The sequence below is a fragment of the Sciurus carolinensis genome, chromosome 13 (assembly GCF_902686445.1).
Source record: "Sciurus carolinensis chromosome 13, mSciCar1.2, whole genome shotgun sequence".
Taxonomy (NCBI): Eukaryota; Metazoa; Chordata; class Mammalia; order Rodentia; family Sciuridae; genus Sciurus; species Sciurus carolinensis.
The window spans coordinates 1,088,067-1,109,951 of NC_062225.1; the positions used below are offsets into that span (position 1 = coordinate 1,088,067).

Sequence of the window (21,885 nt, forward strand, 5' to 3'; positions counted from 1 at the left end):
TGACCAGCTCTTCAGGAGAATAATTTACTATGATGAAATGCCTGTAATTCCAGTGGCTTGGGAGGCTCAGGCAAGAGGATCAAAGCCTCACAACAGCAAGGCAGTAATACAAAGTAGGTCTGGGGACATGGTTCAATCCCCAAAACCTCCTACCTGCAAAAAGTGATGGCTAACTATTCTTGAGTGCTGTCACTGTAATAGCTAATAAGGGGTAGATCAGTGGTTTGACTCATCCTACACCTTGCCACTTTTAATTTTCAGATTAATCATCAGTAAGCGTGAAATTCTGTATCAAATTGGTAATAGGATGATTTGGTTCTAAGTAATCTAAATTTATTCTGGTTTCTTTGTACCTGTTAGCAAGGTAGGTATCCCATGTTTTTCATTAGTTCATGACCAAAGTCAGCTAATTCATACAAGATGGTCCTGCTCCTTGCCCACCCCTCTGCCCCTGGTACAGGAATCGAACTTTGAGCTTCACACCTGCTATGCAAACCCTTCACCAGAGTCTTACATTTTTTTGAGACTGGGTGCCAAAGTTGGCCTTAAACTTATCCTCCTGAGACTGTGTGTGCCTCCTTCTCAATTGTGAAATCCCATCACTTCTACCTCCTACATGCCTTTTTAATCTACTTTCATCACTACTGCCTGCCTGTTCAATCTTTCCACTCGAATTTAGTCAGATAGGCCAATGGTGGGCCACATTTGGTTGTGCAGGAACAAGGTGAGCAAAAACACAAGACACCTGTAAATTGATGGCCAGTCATAGCACAAGATACCTTTGTCACATTCAAGAAACTGGGAAGGGGGTTCACACGACACTGGTTGCAGGTTTTTGTTTTTTTTTTCGGTACTGGGGGTTGAAGCAGGGGTGCTCAACCACCGAACCGCACCCCCAGTCCTTTTACTGAGACTGGCTTTTAAGTCATCATCCTCCTGGGATTACAGGCCTATGCCTGGCTTGTTTAGGGTCCTCTTGTGTATCTTTCCCTTGGAGAGTTCAGCCTTCCTTAAGGCTTCGGGATTTTTTTTTATAGTGCGGGGGATTGAACCCAGGGCCTTGTGCTCGCAAGGCAAGCACTCTACCAACTGTCTCCCAGTCCCGGGATTTCTAATAGAAGCATGTTATGTGGGCTAGGATGCTGCTTTCTCAGTATGCCACTTCTCTGGCCCATTTTTCCTTGTTCTGGGAATTGGCTATCAATAGCCTTTTGGCCAACCAGCTTTATGTTAATCCTTACTGTGCTCCCAGCACTTGGATCTTGTTCCCAATGCCCTAGGTTCAGTCATCGATATGGTAAAAAAAAAAAAAACTTCCTGAATTACCCTAAGTATGTGTGTAATTGATTCTCAGGTTATTTGTAGCCACAGCACTTGATAAAAAAGCAGTTAACACAGGGTAGAACCTAGCATTTTATTTAGATCTTCATTAAACTGTTGGAATTGAGAACCAGACATACGTAATAAACCTCCAAAAATAGACCCTGGAAGGCACTTCCTGCTTAGGGCAAGCAGTCATGGAGGAGCATGTAAACAAGCTGGCTTCTCTGTACCACACCAGCCAAGTCAGCTTTCTCCATGGTCAGCCGCACCAGCTCTGCCCTCCCTTCGCTTAACACCAGCCAGACCCCCTGTAGGTCTAACCCAAGGTTTTTCTGTAGGACACCTTGGCCTACCTGGGAATGCTGGAAACATGTTGTTAAAGGAATCATGGTGTCGAGGAAAAAAAAAAAAAAATCTTTTAAAAGCTGCCATCTGAGGTGATGGCTTCTCTGTACTTACGCCATACCCCAGAATACAATAAATAAGCAATTAGAAAATGTTCAAGTATGAAGGGATTTCCTCCTCCCCGCCAAAAGCACTGCTCTCTGAAGGAAGCTGGTTTCTCTGTAGCTACACCAGCTGTTCAGAAAGCTCATTGGACCTGGTTTTGAAAATAAAACAAAGTTAAAACCCTGGGAGGAATAACTGTGCAGTGTGGAGTACTCAGTCTTTCTTATAAAGAAAAAAAAGTTATCTGATACCAAAGTGTGCAACCTACAGACCCTCAGGTACTGCCCTGTGACTTCTCTGTATGACATCACAAGGGTGCCAAGTGCCTGTTTTTCTAGACTAAGAGTTGGTGAGGTTTGGCTAGTGCTGAAACCATGCATAGGATTGGTTTAATAAATGAAAACCTTATTACGTACGTCCTCCAAAAGACAGCTGAAAGTGGAGAAATTCTGATTTTGGTGCTATTAAAGAGGTGGCAATTAAGAGCATAAGCACCAGGGCGATGGTTTAATGGTAACTGCCTTTTTGTTTTTCATGTCAGGCTGGAGCTCCGACAGGAACTTGCGTTACATGCAAGATAGACTGGATAGGGAACACTCCCTGACAAAGAACTACATAATTAGAAGTGGACCAAGTTACAGGGAGCATAAGGGGAGGCTTCACATTCATAATAGAGCTCAAGACATTACAATTCATGCTGAGAGCTGTGGCATCGCCAGACAGGCTAGAGTGGAACTACAAGTACTTTACGTGCACATTACAAGGACGTTTTCAGCATTTGGTAGGAAAGTCAATGCGTTTAGGACTTTGGAGGGTTGGGTGATAGGGCACAGAGGTTCAGTTCCAAAGCATTATTCACTACAAGTGTTGTTTCTAGGCAGTTACATGGATCACCTATGCTCACTAAATTCATTATAATGGTGAACAAAAACACCTAGGGACAGAATAGCAAGCCCAACTTACAGTCCCCCACAAAAGCTAAAATTCATGTCATTGACTAGAGAGTGACTGCAACTGATGAGCTGAAAGAGGACAAGAAAATTTAGGAAGAAGGGCCCTTTCCCTCAGAGCTTGAAGGCTTCTCTGTAGCCTACGCCAACAAGTCTGGGGAAAAAAGGCTAACACTTTCAGTATTTAAGCTTTTTGGGCACTTCCCATGGGAAGCTGTCCCTACCAAAGTGGCCATAGGCTGCAGTCCTCTGATAAATTGGCTTCTTCAGATCCAGATCCCTGGAATATACAAGTCCATAACTTAATATGTAGCATTGGATTAAAATAAAGCAAAACAATCAGCAAGACTCATTTTCAAGAGCTCTGGCAAATGAGTTCAGTTCTCTGGGGTATGCTAGGAAAAAAGTTTGTGGCAAAAGTGTTTGTTACTTCCCTGGTGTCCAAAGTCCTTGTACAGTCCTTATTAGTAACTATAGTTCCTGTTTTTCCGGCCCTGGCTCAACAAATATGAAAACTTGTCATTATTCTGAGGAATTCCAATTGTCAAAAGCTCATCTGAGATCATGGAATACTTACCAAGGTCCCTCTGCCCACTATGGTTATTTTCTTTGTAGAACCTTGAACATCCCACTTGTCTGTATTAAACTTCTTAACGTAAACACCCTTAGGTACGATGAGCACAAAGCCCAGTATCAAATGTGGAAGACTTTCTAGGGTGCTCAGTCTAAGCCATGGAGCACTTGTATTTCTCAATTAAGCACTCCCGTGAAGGCAATTTTAAACAGCAGCATGTTATGGAATTAAAATGATTTCCCACTTGAGGAGTCTACCTTCGCCTCCTCGTATCTTAGTATACATTACACATACCCACACCCTCTATTTTTCTGTAGCAACAGGCTTTACCATCTTTACCTGACAATGACCCCAGGGCGAAGATCAAAGTTCTTCTTCACGATCTCTAATAGCTCTCTCTCACTCTTCTGAGAGGTACCATAATGGAAAATGGAGATAGACAATGGATGAGAAACTCCAATAGCATAAGAGACCTAAAAGGATCCAAATGTCATAACTGTCAGTAATTTAAAGACATTATTTGTGTAACACTGGTATAAAACAGGCAAATATTGTGTGTGTGTATATGTGTATATATATATATAAAAAAAACTGCTAAATCCCTCCCACTTACATGGCTTTTAATCATTCCAGTTACAATAAAAAGAATATATACCTGAACAAGAACCCTCCTGCACAGACCTCCTTTAACAAGGGATTTTGCCACCCAACGGGCAGCATAAGCAGCTGAGCGGTCCACTTTAGTATAATCCTTTCCTGAAAAGGCACCTCCTCCATGAGCTCCCCAACCGCCATAAGTGTCCACAATTATCTTCCGGCCAGTCAAACCAGCATCGCCCTGAAATTATAGGACTTAAGTCACTTTATGCCTTTACCTTCCCAGTAAGTGGTTCTAGATTAGAATGCCTTCTTCACCACTCAAGATTCACATGCAAATTTCACAAAGCTCCAGAGATGGCAGTAACCCAAACTTAAGTGACCAAGATTCAAGATAGTAAGAGTACACTGAACAACATTACCTGAGGCCCACCAATAACAAATCGGCCACTTGGCTGCAGGTGGTAGATGGTATCCTCATCAAGGTATTTTGGAGGTACAACAGCTTTGATGACCTTCTCCTTCAGGGCATCCCTCATCTCATCAAGACAAACTTCTTCATCGTGCTGAACAGATATGACGATTGTGTGTACTCTGATGGGAAGCACAGCACCTCGATCTTGCATGTACTGCACAGTCACCTTGAAGTCAACACAAGTCATCAGAACTTGGTTCTCTATCAAGTTACAATACAGCAAAAGATGTTACTCTTAACTGCATTCAAATTTTTAGGATTTTCAACATCAAAGTAATTTTGGGCAATATGACTCTTAAGATCACTTACTTGGGTTTTTGAATCTGGGCGTAACCAAGGCAAAGTGCCATTGCGGCGCAGTTCAGCCAGTTTGGCATTTAGCTTGTGGGCTAAGACAATGGTTAAAGGCATACACTCCTCAGTCTCATCAGTGGCATAACCAAACATTAATCCCTGAAAAAGGAAAACCAGTGATGTAACATTAAAACTTAATTTAATCAAGAAGACATGCAAATAGCCTCTCACGATACCTGATCTCCTGCACCAATGTCTTCCTCATTTCGGTCAAGATGAACACCTTGAGCAATATCTGGTGACTGTTGCTCCAAGGCCACCAGCACATTACAAGTCTTATAGTCAAACCCTATAAATAAAAATTCAATTATCTTAAAATTGTCGATGGAAAATTCCAGAAACTTGCAATTTTTAAAGAATTTTCCCTGAGTAGTGTGATGAACTCTTCCCCTCCTAGGACATGAATCATCATCCAGATACACATACAACCTACCGTTAAATCACTTAACTACTGAAATGCTCTGGGCATGGCAGCGACTTTGTGTTCAGATAATCTTTACTTAGTAGCCCAAAAACTTAAGAAGAATAATGCTAATCATCTAAATATGCCAAGAAAAGCTAAAGTGTGCTTCAACGCAAACCAGTGACAGTTTCTAAGAGGGAAATGATAGCAGATATCATCAAGGTCTATGGTACAATGGACATTTTGACATACCGTTTATATAACTTGTAGCAGTAAACTAACTTCCATCTTACACTCGTAAATTTAAAAACTTACATTATTTATATTAGCGTAACTACAGCCACGTAAGTACAAGAAAAAAAGCAGTTGTCAGTTTTAGGTATCCACTGAAGTCTTAGAATATTATCCTCCATGGAAAGGAAAAACTATATACCAAAATGTCACATTTACTAGGAACAATCTGGAAGACAGTTTTCTCAACTGTTTTTACCTAAAAAATAAGCTTAGAAAAAAGCAAAACCAAAACATACCTTTGGAAGAATCATCATATCCAATGTGCTTAATGGCTTCCCGAACCACTTTCTGGTAATCAATGGCAGCTCTGGATGTGATTTCCCCAGCAAGAAGAATCATTCCAGTTTTAGCAACAGTTTCTAGTAAAGGAAAGATTCATACCCAGAAACTCTTTTTATAAATTAGTTCTCCAAATGTTACATTTATAATCAGGCAATTAAGGAGCACACGTTCTGAACCTTACCACAAGCCACTTTGGCATCAGGGTCCTGCTGAAGATGGGCATCAAGGACAGCGTCACTGATTTGGTCACAAATCTTATCTGGAGGGGAAAAAAAAAAAAATCAATTTCTTTTACTACTGAAGTATGGGATGCCCCTTCTCTATCAACTGTAACTGGGAAAATCTTTTTGTTTGGAAAATTAAAAAAACCGGGGCGGATTTAACAGATGCTTTACCACAGCCACATTCTCTGTGCCTCCCCACCATTTTGTTTATTTTGAGACAGAGTCTTGAAAAGTTGCTAGGGCCTAAGTTGTTGAAGCTGGCCTCCAACTTGTGATCCTCCTGCTGCCTCAGCCTCCAGAATCACTGCAATTGCAGGTATTCATTCACCACTATGCCCAGTTACAAAAATAGAAAAATCTTCCAAATTTTTATTTTAATTTTGGATTAAAAAAATCCATAAAATGACAAAATTCATTTATTTTGAAATAATTCAGTGCAACAAGTATGACCTTGACTGCTTTTTGTAAAGCACTGCTTTACCAGAAGCTGTCTGCTTGAATAAGTGCTGGGCACAGTAGTTCGTGTTACTTAAAAACTTGACACCGCCGTCTTAATATAGTCGCACAAGCTCACCAATTCAGTTAAGCCAGCAGAACACTCTAGATATTCAATACTCATCAACCCGTTATAATACATGCACCTTACAAGGACTTCAGTTCCACCTTTAAAAAAGCACCAGACGCTTTGAAATATTTTCAAGAACAACAATTTTTAACGTTAATATTCACCTCCACATGAGCACCTGGGGGTTCTTGGAAAAACTAACGGCAAGCACATGAGCCTCCCGGACCTTTTCTCCTGTTTTTAACGGGTGCATCATAATCACACACACCGGTGAATTCGTCGCTACACACCGGCACGTGCGCACGACGGGGCAGTGCAATCCGGCCAGTATCACCGGGCTCCTAACCTTAAGGGGTACCAGCAAGGACAGCAAGGGAAGTCACTTAAGGAATTAAGCCATGAAAGGAAGTAACCGAACAAAAGGGATGACACGGCCGTCACCTGACTGTCGTCAGGCGCTGCTCCGCAACAGGCTCCAGCAGCACTCGAACCGCTCCACTCCCCACCCTGCGTCACGCGTTCTAGGAAGGGGGAGTCACCCCAACACTCTCGAATTTTCTACAGCCATCCCGACTACGCGCGCCAACAGCCAGGCCGCCGCCCCGGGCTCGCGCGGCGCCCGCGAAGACCAGGCCCTCCTGAGGCGCCGCCCGCTGCCGACGGCGGTGGCGCACAAAGCCGGCGAGCGGCGCCGGCGCGGGCCCAGCGGAGGTCCCCCCGCAGCGCCGCCCGCGCGCGCCCGCCGGCCTCGCCACGTGCCGCCGCGGGGCTGCAATGCGGGGCGCGCTCCCGCCGCGGGCGCGCGCGGGGGGGGCCGCCCACGGAGGGCTCCCGCCGCGGCCCCGCGGAGCCGCCCTCCCGCAGAGCCCGCCACCCCCTTCTGGAATCTTCCGCGGGCCGGGCGCGCGGCCGGGTGGGGGAGGGGCGCGCCCCCGCCTCACCTGGGTGGCCTTCCCCCACCGACTCCGAGGTGAAGAGGAACGTGCCCTCCTCGATGAACGCCTCGTGGAAGCCGTTGAGCTGCCCGTTCATGTCGGCGATAGCGGCAGGAGAGCGGCGCTGAGGAGCAGACGGACCGGCGGCGGCGGAACACGCGGACCGACAAGGACACTCGATCTGCGGCGGCGGGGCGAGCGGGGCGGCGGGTGGCGCGGCCGGATATTTATAGCGCAGAGCCCGCAGGCCCCGCCCCCGGCCCCGCCCATGCGCGCGGAGGGGTGCGGCCGCGCAGGACCGAACCATCGCCGGGTAGGGGGCTCCTGCGAGCGTCGGCCCCCGGCGAGCGTCGGCCGTCCGGGGCCGTCACGACAGGTGGAGGGAGACGCGAGCGGACTGTTTCGAGGTTCGCTCCCTGCCGACGAGGGAGGAACGGCGGCAGGGCTTCAGGGGCCGTCCCCCGCGCCGGGACATGGCACCGCCCTTCCGGCCGTTGCGGGCTTGCGTCCGCGACCGCCCCCAGCGGCGGTGGCCGGAAGCGCGGCTTTGTGCGCGCAGTGCGGGGCTCCGCGCCGCGCGCCCGGGCGGCCGGGACCGAGCCTGGCGCCCGCCCGAGGCCCGCGGGCCCTGGCTAACGGCCTGGGGGAAGATGGCGGCCGCCGGGGGCCAGGGGACTGCGGCCGAGGCGGGCTCTGCGGTCGCGTGCTCTCAGCGGCGGGCGACTCAGGCCGCTTTTCGCGGGAGCCGGTCCGGCCCGCCACCGCGCCCGGCCGCCTCACGAAACTCTAGCTTTGCCGTGTCCACCTCCTCGGTCCCGGTCCTGGCCGTGAACGGAACTGTAGGGAAGGAGAAGAAGACAGCCTGAGCCGGCCCCGGGAGGGAGCGTGGCCCGCAGGGGCAGTGTGGGGCCTTCATCCCTGCTGGGCCGGCATCACGGGGACCCCAGGAGCCGCAGCAGGACTGGGCAGTGGCGCCTGACCCCAGGGAGCCGCGGGGATTGGACTCTGTCCTTCAGGGCTGGCGTCACGTGGACCCCGGCTCGCCACGGCCGAGCGGGTCGCATCCCTGCTGGGGCAGGTGCTGCAGTGGCCCACGTTGGTGACAAGGACACCAGGGGCCTGGTGTCCACAAGTTTGCTCCCAGCATGGGATGCGCTTCACCCCATGAGCTGAACAGACCCCTGACAGGCTCCAGCTGCCTGTCACCCGGAGACCGAGGCAAATTCTGAAGAGGGAGGAAAATGAAAGTTGGAAACAAAGGAAGCACTGGGTCGTACTGGGGGCTTCTACCAAGAAGTAAAGGAAGGGTTACCCCGTGCACAACCATAGCAACGAAACGGTGTGTCCCACTGGTGTACAATGAATCAAAATGCAGTCTGTAAAGAATTTTTTAAAAAATAAATAATAAAAAAAAGAAAGGGTGCCCCCAGACTTAGGACCACATCCGTGGTCAAAGCAGGCAGCCAGAGAAGGTCAAGCCACAAGGGACAGGGTATTCTTACTTGATTTTTACTTTTCAAACTAACCCTTTATAGAAAAATAACTGTAAAACTACTTAATAATTTCTATGTTTTAATGTCATTTTATTTTTAAAAAGTAGAATGCCAATTTATTAACCCACAATAAGTACTAAAATTGTCAACAGCAACAAAAGTGCATGTGTAGACTGGTCAGTGCATTATCTCCCAGCAGAAAAATCCATATGGGAAGCCAGAATGTAATTAGAGGGTTATTTTATTAATGGGGAGGCAGAAGAAAGGGATTAAATCCAATGATTAGCTCATTAACTGCTGATACCCCTTGGCTACCGACCTCCCAGTTGAGCTCTTCCTGCCCAGGAGATTAAAATCAGCTGTATTACTTGCTTACCCACTTCTCTTTCTTTCTTGTAGTGGGGTAATAGGTGGTTGAGAACTGGATCTGGAGTTAGACCTCTGCCAAGACCCTTTCCATACAGTCCTCTGTAAAACTGGGACAATTACAGCCATCATATATTTTCTTAAAGGATTAAATGAAATGATAGGAGTACAGTCTTTAGCACAGTATTTAGCCCATTATAGGTATTTTTTAAAAATAAGCTGTAAAAGAATAGCTCTTCTTCCTATGAATAACCTTTTACTGGCTTCCAAGTGCTCTTAGGACAAAGGTTAAGATGCCTACATATGCTGGGTTTGATGTGTTTTGCACCTGTACTCTCAGTGACCCAGGAGGCTGAGGCAGGAGGATCACAAGTTTAAGGCCAGCCTCAACAACTAGTGAGACCCTGAGCAATTTATGAGAACCTGTCTCAAAATAAAAAATGAAAAGGGCTGGGGATGTTGCTCAGTGGTTAAGTACCCTGGGTCCAATCCTCAGTACAAAAAAAAAAAACACCCTACATATTCTTAAAGGCTTGAGCATGGCTTGGCTACTACTTCAAGTTTATCTCTCTGTTGTCTACTTTGAATTTCTTTAGTTAGCAATGGTTCAAGGTAATTGCTTCCCACCAAAATAAAGTAGGACAGCCTGGTGTGGTGGCACTCGCCTATAATCCCAGCAACTTGGGAGGCTGAGGCAGGACGATGCCAGCCTCACAATTTAGGGAGGCCCTGTCTCAAAAAAATAAAAAGGGCTTGGGAGGTGAATCAGTGGTTAAGTGTCCCTGGGTTTAATACCCAGTACCAAAATAAATTGATAAATAGAGCAGGACACATTTCCTATGGTTTTGTGTTATTCATGGTGTCCATTCCTTTCTTCCATAAACTCTGCCATGAGGCAGACCCAGGTGCTGTGCTGTGAGGGTCCAGGTCTGTGCCACTCTGGGTGATCACTAAGGGAAGGTACCTGGCTGAGCCCTTGTCCTGCCTCTCCAGCTGCCACTTCTGGATGACATGTCACCTAGAGATTTCCCACTGGGGTCTGTTTTCCTTCATGGCACTAAATGCCGTGTAAAGTGACAGATTTGGTGATTCGATGAGTCTGATTCCCACATAGGTTTACAAACACCATGATGGTAAGGTGATCTGATTTGCTGAAACTTTGCTGCCAAGGGTCTGGCACAATCAAGGTGCTTAAGGTTTGCTCAAGAGAGAGAAGGAGGGAGGAAGGAGAGGAAGCAGAAGACTGGCAGAAGAAAGTAGGGCAGGGAAGAGACCCGGTGATGTTGGGAAGTCCAGGAGAGGCCATCTGGCTTTGTGTCCAGAACAGCATTGTGATCACCCACGTTGAGAGCTCGCTCCTCCAGAGCAAGCACAGGCCATCCTGTTCTGAGAAGGGACTCTGGTCTCCCAGGTTACTGCCCCGGAGAGGTCACTGATTGTCCCAGTCAGCACTAATGAGGCTTGTGAACGGGGAGGGTGCACACGCGGGGAAGCTCGTGGCCGCCTCGGGCCGGGTTCCTCCACCCAGAGGACGCGCGTGCAGCACCGTCCCTGAAGGCACCAGAGCTGGGGTTTTACAAACTGGGTTTCAAGGCTCAGAGTGCAACAGCGAGGACAGGAGTTGCCAGTCTCCCCAGCCTGCCTGCCGGGAGAACTCAGAGCAGGGGCGGTGCTGGAGCTGTCGTCTGGCATGAGGAGAGAGGAAGATGGGGCCACAGACGAGCAACCGCGAAGCTGTGGGGACAAGAGCCGCTTCTGGCTGCCAGCCCCAAGCACCTGCCAGGAGAAGCGCGTCCGGGTTGGGCCAGTCCTTTAGGGCGGAAGTGGGGACAGGAGGGACGGCCTGGGAAGGAGGCCAGCAGGAGCCCTTCCTCCTCAGGCTGTTCCCATTTTGTCTACATTTCTCTGTTCTCTCATGACCGTCAAATCTTTCTGCATCTCAATAAAGAAGGACGGAGAGGTGCGTAGGGTGCAAGGGAAGGGGACACAGGACAGCGGCTGCGCCAGCGCAGCAGGCCCTGCTGGGACATCCCGCCCTCGACGCAGCAGGGAGGCAGGTGAAAACCCACCTGTGCTTCCCCAGCTCAGAGTCCAGGCAGCGGCCAGCTCCAGCCACGCCCCTGTGAGGCATCTGAGGAGCCTGGCTTCATCCCTCGGTGCCCTTTCCCCTGAACACACGCTTCACATTCTGAGAAGTGTGGCTTTTCTCTTAACAGGTTCTATGACCACCTCTCTGGGACACTGTGGGTAGTAAATCATTTTTCTCCTGTTTTTATTGTAGGAAAATACACAGAACGTAGAATTTGCCCCGTAACTATTTGTTTGTATGTGTACAGCTCAGTGGCAATGAGTACATTCACCTCATTCTGCCAATGTGTTCTTTTTATTAGCAGTGAGATGCACTTAGTAGACGCCCATCAATTCATTTAACTGTTGCTTCGCTGGCTGATGTTCAAGTTGTTTCTCGCCTTTGCCCCGCCCATCTTTGTACATGTACTTTTGTGAAGCGATGTTTTTTTGTGGAAAAACTGGACTTGGTAGTGCACCCCTGTAATCCCAGCAGCTCGGAGGCTGAGGCAGGAGGATCACGAGTTCAAAGCCAGCTCAGTGAGACCCTGTCTCTAAATATAATTTAAAAAAGGGGGGGGGGGCTGGGGACATGGCTCAGTGGTTAAGTGTCCCTGGGTTCACTTCCCAGTATTAAAAAAAAAAAGATTTCCAAGGTGGGATCAATGAGACAAAAGATATGTGCGTTTTTACCTGTTAGTAGTTGTAGCCAGAGAACTTTCTAGGCTGTCAGAACTCACATTCTCAGTCAGGCGTGAGTACCATTTTCTAACTCATCAGTAATGGATGTTGCTCTTTTTAATTTTTGTGTGTATGAAAAATGGTAAGAGAATATTTTTATAACCTTGGCGACCTTTGAAAGTAAGATAGAAACCACATAAGATCTAACAACACAAAAATGAAAAATTGCTTTTTTTATTTTTTATTTTTATTTTTTGGTGCTGGGGATCAAACCCACAGCCTTGTGCTTGCATGGCAAGCAGAAAAATTGCCTTATAAATAAAATCCAGACACAACAGGAGAAAACATTTACAATACATACAACAAGACAAACAAAGTGTTAATACTAACTAGGAAAAAAGCAAAACAGTGCAGCTGGCACACCTGTAATCCCAGCTACTCAGGAGGCTCAGGCAGGAGGATTGCAGTTCAAGGCCAGCCTCAGCAACTTGGTAATACCCTGTCTCAAAATAAAAACCAAAGTGACTAGGAATGTAGCTCAACGGTAAATAGCCCCTGGGTTCAATCCCGAGTACCAAAAAGTAAATAAATAAAATAATGAAAACTAGTAGAAAGATTGCAAGAGTAGTTTACCAAGATGAAAATGGAAATCACCAATAAACATGTGAGAAGATGCTCAACTTCCGAATTCATTTGTGTAGCGAGTGTGGGAAAAGCCAGGGCCATGGAGGTGGGCAGGGGTGGATGGAGGAGGAGTCCAGGAGCGGGAGGCTGTGTCCACTGCTTCCCGTGAGTGTGGCCTCCGGGCAGCTTCCTGATGCTGACGATGCCTGCCAGAGTTTAAGGTGTACCGTTCACAGGGTGCACAGAGTCCAAGGGCTAGGATTCAAGTCTAGCCTACGTGTGGATACCGTTCTCCCGATGGAGCCACGTCTGCTTGTGCCCAAAGGCTGCTCCTCACCCCTCGGTGACTTCCTGACTCCACTTCTGTCCCTGTTTGTCCAGCACCTTGTCTGCTGCCGAGAGCATGGCTCTGCTGGCTGGGTCAGGGTGACTTTGTTGGACAGGGTGAGCTCACTTTTTGCTGTGGTGCATTTACCAGCTTCCATCTTCCATACCAGCCTTCTCGTCCCAAGGCTGGTGCCATTCCCAACATCCAATGTGTCATTTGAGAACCGACCTTTTGGGGCTACCCCACCCTTTCAGGAGGGCACGTGCCCACCTCCGAAGAGTGGACCTGGTTTTAGACCTGACCTCAACTCCGGCTTCCCCTGCGTGGCTGCCAGCCTAACCCTCCTAATGCAATTTATTGCTTTTGTTCCCATTTCCGGCTTTGCTTGCTGGTGCTCCTGGGCCTCCCTGATCTACCTTCTCCTCTCCTGACTCTTCCCCTTTTGTTTGGAGCAGTGCACTTGGACACACCTCCCTGTAACTGATATCTGACTCGATCTCAGGATCCTTCCACTGTAAACTGTCTGCACCTCCATCTGGGCAGGCACAGGCTGATCCTGCTCTGCACCGAGGATGCTGGGGCAGAAGTAGTAAGGAATTCCTTTACCCTGGCCCTCTCTTTCATCCTGCCCAGGTTTACCCTGGGGGAGGATGCGGTCGCACCCACGACGGAAAAGGCAGAGAATGCTGACTTGGGGCCAACCAGACAACGGTTGGTGTCCGTGGAGGCTGAGACCCTCTCAGCTGGGAGCAGAGCTCTAGCCTTGCCCCTGAACTTGGAAGCAATGCTTTGTGCACATCCCTGGAGGACCATGGTGCCTCACAGGGAAGGCGGCCCGGCAGGATGTGTGCTCCTGAAGGACCCTCTTCTTGGACAGGCTCCTGCACCAGCACGTCCTGTGGGTTCCAGAGGGCTGGAGCTGTCACCCTGTGCTGAAGGAATAGCTTCCCACACTCTGCTGCGCGGTGAACAGCTCGGGGAACTCCCAGTGCTGAGCGTCTCAGCAAGAGTGCACCCCAACCAGCTCCCAGCTGGTGCCAGTCATGCTGGAGTGTGGGCAGACCTCTGTCTGCACACTGGGTAGGGTACACCTGGGCACAAGATTTCCAAGGTCTGTCTGAACACAGACGGTTTTAAGTGATCCACTTTGTAGACCCCCAACCTCCCTGTGAACCGTTTCCTAAAGCCATTGTCCGAGAATGGGCCTCGGATGGGCGAGGCGTTCGCTTCTGCCAATTCCCTTTCCCTTACTGTAGTAAAGAGAGCCCTCTCAGCCAGCTGCATCTCACTCCGGGATGCCAAAGGAAGGAACGCACTCAACTACGGGCGTAGGTATTGAGAAAATGAATGACTCTGAGCACTAACGAATCTTTTTGCAAATTAACATCTTTTCTAGGCACTACCAGGTCACAGTGACAACAAAGCCAAGGAGTGGAGACCCGTGGCCGGGTTGTGAGCTTGCCCTTTGCTACCTGGCCTTTGTCTCTGGGGTGTCCCTGGGCCAGGGCTTCGGACAGCGGCTTGGCGATGATGCTAATCATGGGCTGCCTGCGCTGGGGCAGCTTCCTGTGCCACCTTGACTGCAGGGAGGAGCTGAAGTCCTGCATCAGCAAGCACCTCTACCTGAAGGGGCAGAGGTCATGGCCTGGGTCGGCTGGAAGGACGCGGTTTAGGAGTATCTCTGCACTGACCGCTCTGGAGGGCCCTCCAGAGAGACTGAGAAGACAAACTGCTGAGTGGGGAGTAGATCTGCTGAAGTCCAGGAGCTGTTCTGAGACCCTGTGAAACATCTGGTGAATGGTTACACGCACACGTCGCTGGTTCTGAACAGGACCAGCAAAACCTCTGCGTCCACCTGTGAGTGGCCCTTACACCCTGCCCTCTCCTGGTCCCGCTCACAGAAATCTGACAGCACTGTGATCACTGGGGAAATCCTGAAAACATCTACAATTCCTGGAAAAGTACAGAAGGTGTCTGGAACGGGCCAGCTTCTAACCAGGGGAGAATCGTTAATGTCGCAGGACCAGGGGTTGGAATGGCCCAGATGAGTTGGCGATCGGCGACTTTGGCCTCCGCTGGGGTCAGCAGGTGATGCGGACGGCCTTGGCCATCATGCAGCTTCTCTGCTCGTGTCTGTCGACTCCTGAGACACCAGCCCTCAGGCCGAGACTCTGCTTCAGGACTCGGACACGACTGCGTTCAGCCAGGGCCCCGGGCAAGCAGGGTCACATGCTCAGAAAGGAAGGCGGCGTGCAGGAGCCAGAGGCCCGCTCTGAAGTGGCCGTGGCCGTGGCCATGGTAAACCTGCAGGGGACAGCGGGACCCTGCTCACTCGGCCTGGACCGCTGCCCTGGGTCAAGGCCAGGCTGTCGGCGGGTCTGCCTGGTCACCCAGCTCCGCCCTGTGAAGATGGAGCTTGGGCTCTGTGAACAGGCTCCAGCCTTAAAACCTTGTGTAACAAGCCAGGTTACAGACAAAAGTGGACTCTAGGCACCAGAGGCCAGCTAGGCGGCACGGCAGGCACCTCGCATGCACCAGGCCCTGGGTTCAAAGCCCAGTACCAAAAAGAAAAAAAAAATCCACCTTAAAACGTGCAGTTAGGAGTATTCAGTAGCCCTTCCTTATCTCTGGGGGCTTCCAAGACCCCTCCGCCCCAGCGAAGGCCTGCGTGGAGAGACCAGCCCCCTGCGCCGGTCCTTCATATTCATTCACACCCACAAAGCTCAGCGTGGGCGAGAGGCCTGGGAGAGCAACAGCAGCAACCGACCCCCTGCGCCACCGAGGCCTCCGGTCAGCAGTGGGCGGGCTCCTGCCAGGCCTGGAGGCTCTGTCACCCAGGGCGCCCACGGTGACCGGATGCAGCCGCCAGGGCACAGGGCCTCAGAGTCTCACCTCTGAGCAACGCTCGGCTGTCCTGTGACCCGTGTGAGGTGGCCTCCAGCCGCCCTTGGTGGGGTGACGTGGGCCGGCGGGCGCCTCCGGGCTGAGCTGCAGGGACACTGAGTGACACGCGAGGCGCCAGGCGGCTTCGACCGCAGCAGCTCCACACCCCCAGCCACCTGGGCACTGCCGCGTGACCCGCAGTGGGCAGCCTGCGTGGCATGGACCGCTGGGCGTGGGCAGAGGGTGCCTGGCGGGGTGGCGCCACTCGCTCCGAGTGCTCGGGGGACCCGTGGGTCACCACCCTGCTGCACGGGCATCTGTGCAGCACCGGGACAGGGCGCCAGGCACAGGGCCACCGCCTCCCTTCCGCCTCACTCCAGCAGGGCGCCGGGCACAGCCGCCCGGCAGCTTGAATAGCAGCTCCGGGGCCTGGGTCGCCTGTGAGCCCTTCCCTGGCCTTTAACTCAGAGCAAGTTTTAGAGTAATCGGTGAGGCAGGAGCGGGACGCAGGCCTGTGAGCCCAGCAGCCTGTGAGGCGAGACAGGAGGCTCACAAGTTCAGAGCCAGTCCCAGCAGCTGAGCCAGGTCCGTCTCAAAACAAAAAATAACAAGGGCCGGTGATGTGACTTAGTGGCCAAGTGGCCTTGGGTTCACTCCCCAGTACCAAAAAGGAAAAAAAATGTCTAAAAAATTGGTGAGTATTGAATTCTATGGTATTCAGATTAAAAGTGATAGTTTATAATATTTGAATGGCAGTATTGATAACTTGCTGCAAATTAAAACTACTTCAATTATACTTACAATGAAAAACTTCACAAGTTTCTGGGTTCAATCCCCAGCACCACAGAGAGAGAGAGAAATTTTAGATACCTACTTAAAAACATGGTGCGAGGTGATTTTCTTTTTTTCTTTCTTTCTTTTTTTTGTGTTGCTGGGGACTGAACCCAGGGCCTTGTGCATGAGAGGCAAGCGCGCTACCAGCTGAGCTACATCCCCAGCCCCATAACATGATCTTAAAAAATCAGTTTTGGAGTGGCACAAAAAGTCATCTTCGATTTTGGACAGAGTAGGGCTGTTGTTCACGGCGAGTCCATAACACAGGTCCAGGTCGCCTCCACCCCGTCTCGAAGGCCTGTGCTTTCCTTCCCCTTGCGGACTGAAGGAAGCCATGGGCCCCCAGAGTCCCAGGGATGAAGCCCCAGGCCCTGCGGGGAGCAGAGCCCTGTCTGCCCACAGCCCCAGACCGTCCAGCTCTGGAGGATCGGCTGCGCCAGGCTGGGGGCGGGCCAGGAGGTGGTCTGCTGCAGTGTGGAGCAGCCTCAGCGGCACAGGACAGGTGTGTGGCCCTGTCAGGGCATCTCTGTGGCCTTGGCCTTTGTTCTAGGGGAGGAATGCTGGTCAGTGCCACTTTCTGCTCTCTGGGCAGGTGGTCCTGCCTGCACAGAAAGCATCTTTTGCTCAGCATTTGATAAAATGACTCCAGACCTGTGAAGTCACTATCCTGGGTCCAGGGCTCAGGGTCATGTCAGCTCCCTGCGGCCCAGTGACTCGTTACAGTTTAGGTCAAAAGAAGCCACGGACCTCCACCTAAAGCATGCAGCAGACACACACACACACACACACACACACACACACGTTTTCCTTCTGTGGTACTGGGGACTGAACTCAGGGGTGCTATACCTCTGAGTTACACTCCCAGTCATTTTTTATTTTTTATTTTGAGACAGGCCCTGCTAAATTGCCAGGCTGGCCATGAACTTACAATCCTCCTGCCTGGGCCTCCTGCGTAGATGGGATCACAGGCGTGGGCCGCTGTGCCCAGCTGTGTAATGTTTAAGTCAGGTTGAACACTATCTATCTCCTCAAAAATTCATTACTTCTCTATGGTGAATGTAGGTCTCTCCTTTCCTCCTTTCCACAGGTCTACGTTGCCCAGACTGGCCCTGAACTCCCGGCCCACGCAATCCTCCTGCCTCAGCCTCCTGAGTAGCAGAGATTTCAGGTGCGAGCCACCACACTCAGCTGAATAGTTATTACTTTGACCTTATTCTTTCACGTAAATGTGATAAAGCACATAGAAGAATACTTGAAGGAATAGGATTAAGGGTTCAGAAAGAAACCCATAGATAGATTATGGCAACTGATTTTTGATGAGGTGCAAAGACCAGTCAATAGAGAAAATGAAGTCTTTTTTTAAAAAAATGGTGCTGGGCCAGGCATGGTGGCACACACCTATAATTCCAGTGGCTTGGGAGGCTGAGGCAGGAGGATGGTGAGTTCAAAGCCAGCCTCAGCAACGATGAGGTTAAGCAACTCAGTGAGACCCTGTCTCTAAATAAATACAAAAAAGGGCTGGGGATGTGGCTCAGTGGTCAAGTGCAAGTCGAGAGTGTGCAAGGCCCTGGGTTCTATCCCCAGCTGAAAAAAAAAAACAATTCAAAATTAATGAAAGATTCGGGTGTAAAAACTAAAACTATATAAATCCTAGGAGAAAATAGCAGAAAATGTCAATGATTTTGGAGTAGTCATTAATTTCTGAGATATGACACCAAAAGCAGAAGCAGCAAAGAAAAGGAAGCAGGTGGATTCAACGTCTCTCCACCACAGGACTCAAGCAACTGAGTGAGAAGACGGGCCGCCCGCAGGAGCGTCCAGGCAAATGCTTTACCGGACAGCGGACAGCGTCTCATGTCCAGAATACAAAAGGAACTCTCCAAGTCAACAACAAAAGACAAAGAGCCCAGCTAAGGAATGGGCTGGGGCTGGAACTGACATTCTGTGACGAGGACAGACGAGTGTCCAGTAAGTACCTGAAAGGGCGCTGGACACTGCTGGTCACTCGGGAAATGCAAACCAAAACCACAACGAGACACCACTTCCTGCCACCATGGTGGCCAAAACGAGGTGGAGCACACCCTGCGCTGAGGGACTGTGGAGGAACCTGAGCATCCGTACGCTGCTGGGTGAATGTCAATGGCAGTGGCCGTGGGGAACTGTGGGAGTCTCTCAAACGTTAGGCGAAGTCGTTTGATGACCCAGCAATTCTGTTCCTGCACCCAGAGGAGATGCCACCCATGTCTACAGAAAATTTTGTACCCAAATGTTCAGACCAACCTTTTCCTAGTAGGCAGAAGGTGGGAACAACAGGATGTCTATTAACTGATGATGGATAAAGAAAATGTGATAATCTGTCCATAGAAGGAATATTACTTGACCATAAAAAGGGAATAATGTACTGATACATGCTCCCATAAAGATGAACCTCAAAGATGTTATGCCAGGTGATGGAAGCTGCTGACAGAACCACAGGCCGCACAGCGCTTCCCATGTGAAATGTGCAGGGGGCTCGAATCCATGCAGACGGAAGGTAGAAGAGTGTTGCCGGGGAGGGAGAAGGGAGTGGAGAATCACTGCTAATGGTATGGAGCTTCTCTGAGAGACAATGGAATATTCTGGAGTTAGTGCTGCTGGTTACACATTTCTCTGAGTACACCCAAGGGCAGTGTCTGTAGATTCCATCTCAATAAAAATTTTGTTTAAAATTTGGAAACTGGGTGTGGTGGCACACACCTGTCATCCTGGTGACTTGGGAGGCTGAGGCAGGAGGATTGCAAGTTTGAGGCCAGCCTGCAGCAATGTATCAAGGCCCTGCCTCAAAATAAAAATAAAAAGGGCCAGGGATGTGGCTTAGTGGTTAAGAGCCTCTGGGTTCAATCCCTGATACCCCATATAAATAAATAAATACCTACATAAATAAAATTTGGAAAAATAAGAGAAAGGGCGCCTATGTTGTCAACTCTTCAGCAGAGTGACTTAGCACTCTTCCTGTGTTTTCCCTAGAACAGTTTAGATATGTACACATGGTTACGCGCAACACACACACACATACACATACGTAAACCTAAGTGATATGCTGGCCGCGACTCTATCATTGATGCTGTTGTTTGTATTGCAGGGAAATCAGACCCAGGCCCCATGGCCGCTGGCAAGCCCGGGCCCCGGGGCCACACCACCAGCCCTGTTCCAGCCATGTTGTCATCGGCATGTCCTTTTCTTCACGCAGTCCCTGTAATCATGACCCAAAGCACCCGCAGGTAGAGACCAAGCGTCTGCTGGCGCCCCGGGTCAGCGACACTGGGTGGGCTTCTTGTGTGTGCTTGTCTTTCCCTTCTACTCAGAATCTTTCTCGAGGAGCGCCACAGAGCAGCACAAGGGCTGGAGCCGTCGTCCCGGGCCGAGCGGCCTGGTTTGTGGTGTCGCACTTGCTTCCCGAGGAGTCGAGGAGTCGAGGGGCCACCTGTTCCTGATGTCATCACAGAACAGGAGGCGGGAGGCGGTGGCTGCCCCATCTTGACAGCAGAGAGCAACCATCTCTGGGCCACACAGTGGTGGACGGAAGCGTGCGGCTACTGGCCCCTTTCTGGAACCTGTTGGGACTCTCCATCCTCTTTGATTGCTAAGGCTCCTGAACTTGGGCAAAGGTGAAAATCTAACTCCCTGGGAGCCTGGGCAATGGCAAACCCCAGACTCAGCTGGAAACCACCATGCAGGCCGGCGATGTGGACAGTGGGTGAGTAATAAGAGTAGCTGCTGAACACGCCAGAGGACGCTCAGCCTTGCTACCTGGTCCAAGAAAGGCCAGGGAGAATGAGATTCCATTTTGTGTCTATCAGATTGGAAAACAAACAGAAGTTTGGTAATACCCTGTGTTTACAGGATGACAGAGAAATAGGTACTCTCCTACATTGTTGCTGGGAGTGTAAACAGTTTCAGCTCTTCCCGAGGGTAATTTGGCAACGACTGTCAACATTTGGAATATTTGTGCTCTTGACTCAGCACTTCTGAACCAGGAATTTGCCCTAGGGAGACACAGGCGAACGCACCCGAATCACGTGCGGGGACGTTCACTGCAACATTGTTGCAACAAGACCAGAAAGTGGGCAGCGCTGGGCAGCTCCGGGCAGCTCCCACAGCAGCCTGGGACCTGGTGGGCAGGACCGCGTGGCGCTGGGAGGTGGAGGGGATGGGAGTAGCCCTGCGGCCTCTGACGGGCCGGGGAGCCCCTGTCAGACCGGAGAAGAGGGAGACAGGGAGACTGACTTTTCTCTGTGGCCACAAAACAAGTGACTGTAATTTTGGAGAGTGGCACTGAGCCAGGGAGGAGACGGTAACTTTGGGGCTTTGACACTTTTCTGCGGTTGGATTTTTATACCGGATGAACGTGAGACTACTTTAAAATACGTAAAGCCTTTGACAGCAAACGAGGAGCGTGGAGAGATGGAGGAGGGGACGGGCCTGGCGTCAGGGGGAGGTCGGCTTCTCCTGACCTGGACGGCCTTGTAAAGCCACGCTGCTGGGCGGCTGGGTGGGGTGCTGCCCAAGGAGGGGCTCACAGGGGAAGACAGGGTCAGCCACTGGAAAACCAGGGCTGATCACAGCATCCTGGGGGCCGGAGCCAGGGCCTGGCCAGCACCGGTCACCTTCCCAGACGCAGCACGGCGGGGTGGGAGCCTAAGGGGCCTGCTGCAGGCTAAGAGGCCAGGGCTGCACAGGGGAGGTGGCTGCCCGCTGAGAGAGACCAGAGGAAGCCAGGAGGCCAGCACGGTGGCCATTCCTTCTCCTGGCTGACTTGGGCCACCCCTCACGGGCAGGGCTGCTGTGGCCACATCTGCCCAGCAAGGTCCCTCCCTGCTCCTGAAAGAGGCCACCCAGCCAGTGGGACAGATCCTCCTCCCCTGAGGGTGGACACCTGAGCTTCCTCCCCTCCTCCTCCGTGGGCCCCTGGCTCTGTCCCCTGGTTGTCGCAGATGCCACCATGCTCCCCCCCCACCTCTCCCGTCCTCCCCCATCTCTGGCTGCTCCTGCCGTCCTGAGGAGGCCTGCATCTCTGTGTCTAGCATAGGCTGTCCAGCAGCCTTCCTGGCCCCGAGACTCGCCATATATGGCTGCAGACAAGACCCCCCAGACTGCTTCCCGCCTCCTCTCCAGAAGGTAGGTAGCCCCCTGCCAAGCCTCAG

General features: G+C 50.8%; 1 protein-coding gene across 1 annotated transcript; it reads right to left on the bottom strand.

The window, feature by feature from the left end:
* Window positions 1-1,400: 1,400 nt before the first annotated feature.
* On the bottom strand, window positions 1,401-7,748 carry Mat2a (methionine adenosyltransferase 2A). The gene is made up of 9 exons (XM_047523001.1): window positions 7,433-7,748; window positions 5,884-5,961; window positions 5,657-5,779; window positions 4,900-5,012; window positions 4,679-4,822; window positions 4,317-4,535; window positions 3,953-4,135; window positions 3,637-3,770; window positions 1,401-3,003 (listed from the first exon to the last, which is right to left on the bottom strand). Exons 1-9 carry the CDS (start codon window positions 7,731-7,733, stop codon window positions 2,901-2,903), a joined length of 1,398 nt encoding a protein of 465 aa, XP_047378957.1. The 5' UTR covers window positions 7,734-7,748; the 3' UTR covers window positions 1,401-2,900.
* Window positions 7,749-21,885: the final 14,137 nt, after the last annotated feature.

Bases quoted from the DNA above. Each gene is read 5' to 3' on its own strand.
- Mat2a (XM_047523001.1), bottom strand. From the start codon at position 7,733: ATGGTTCGGTCCTGCGCGGCCGCACCCCTCCGCGCGCATGGGCGGGGC. The intron at 4,823-4,899 runs GTATCGTGAGAG...TTCCTTTTTCAG, and splicing joins ACATTGGTGCAGGAGATCAG to GGATTAATGTTTGGTTATGC. The intron at 3,004-3,636 runs GTAAAGATGGTA...TGTATATTCCAG, and splicing joins CGCCCTGGGGTCATTGTCAG to GGATCTGGATCTGAAGAAGC.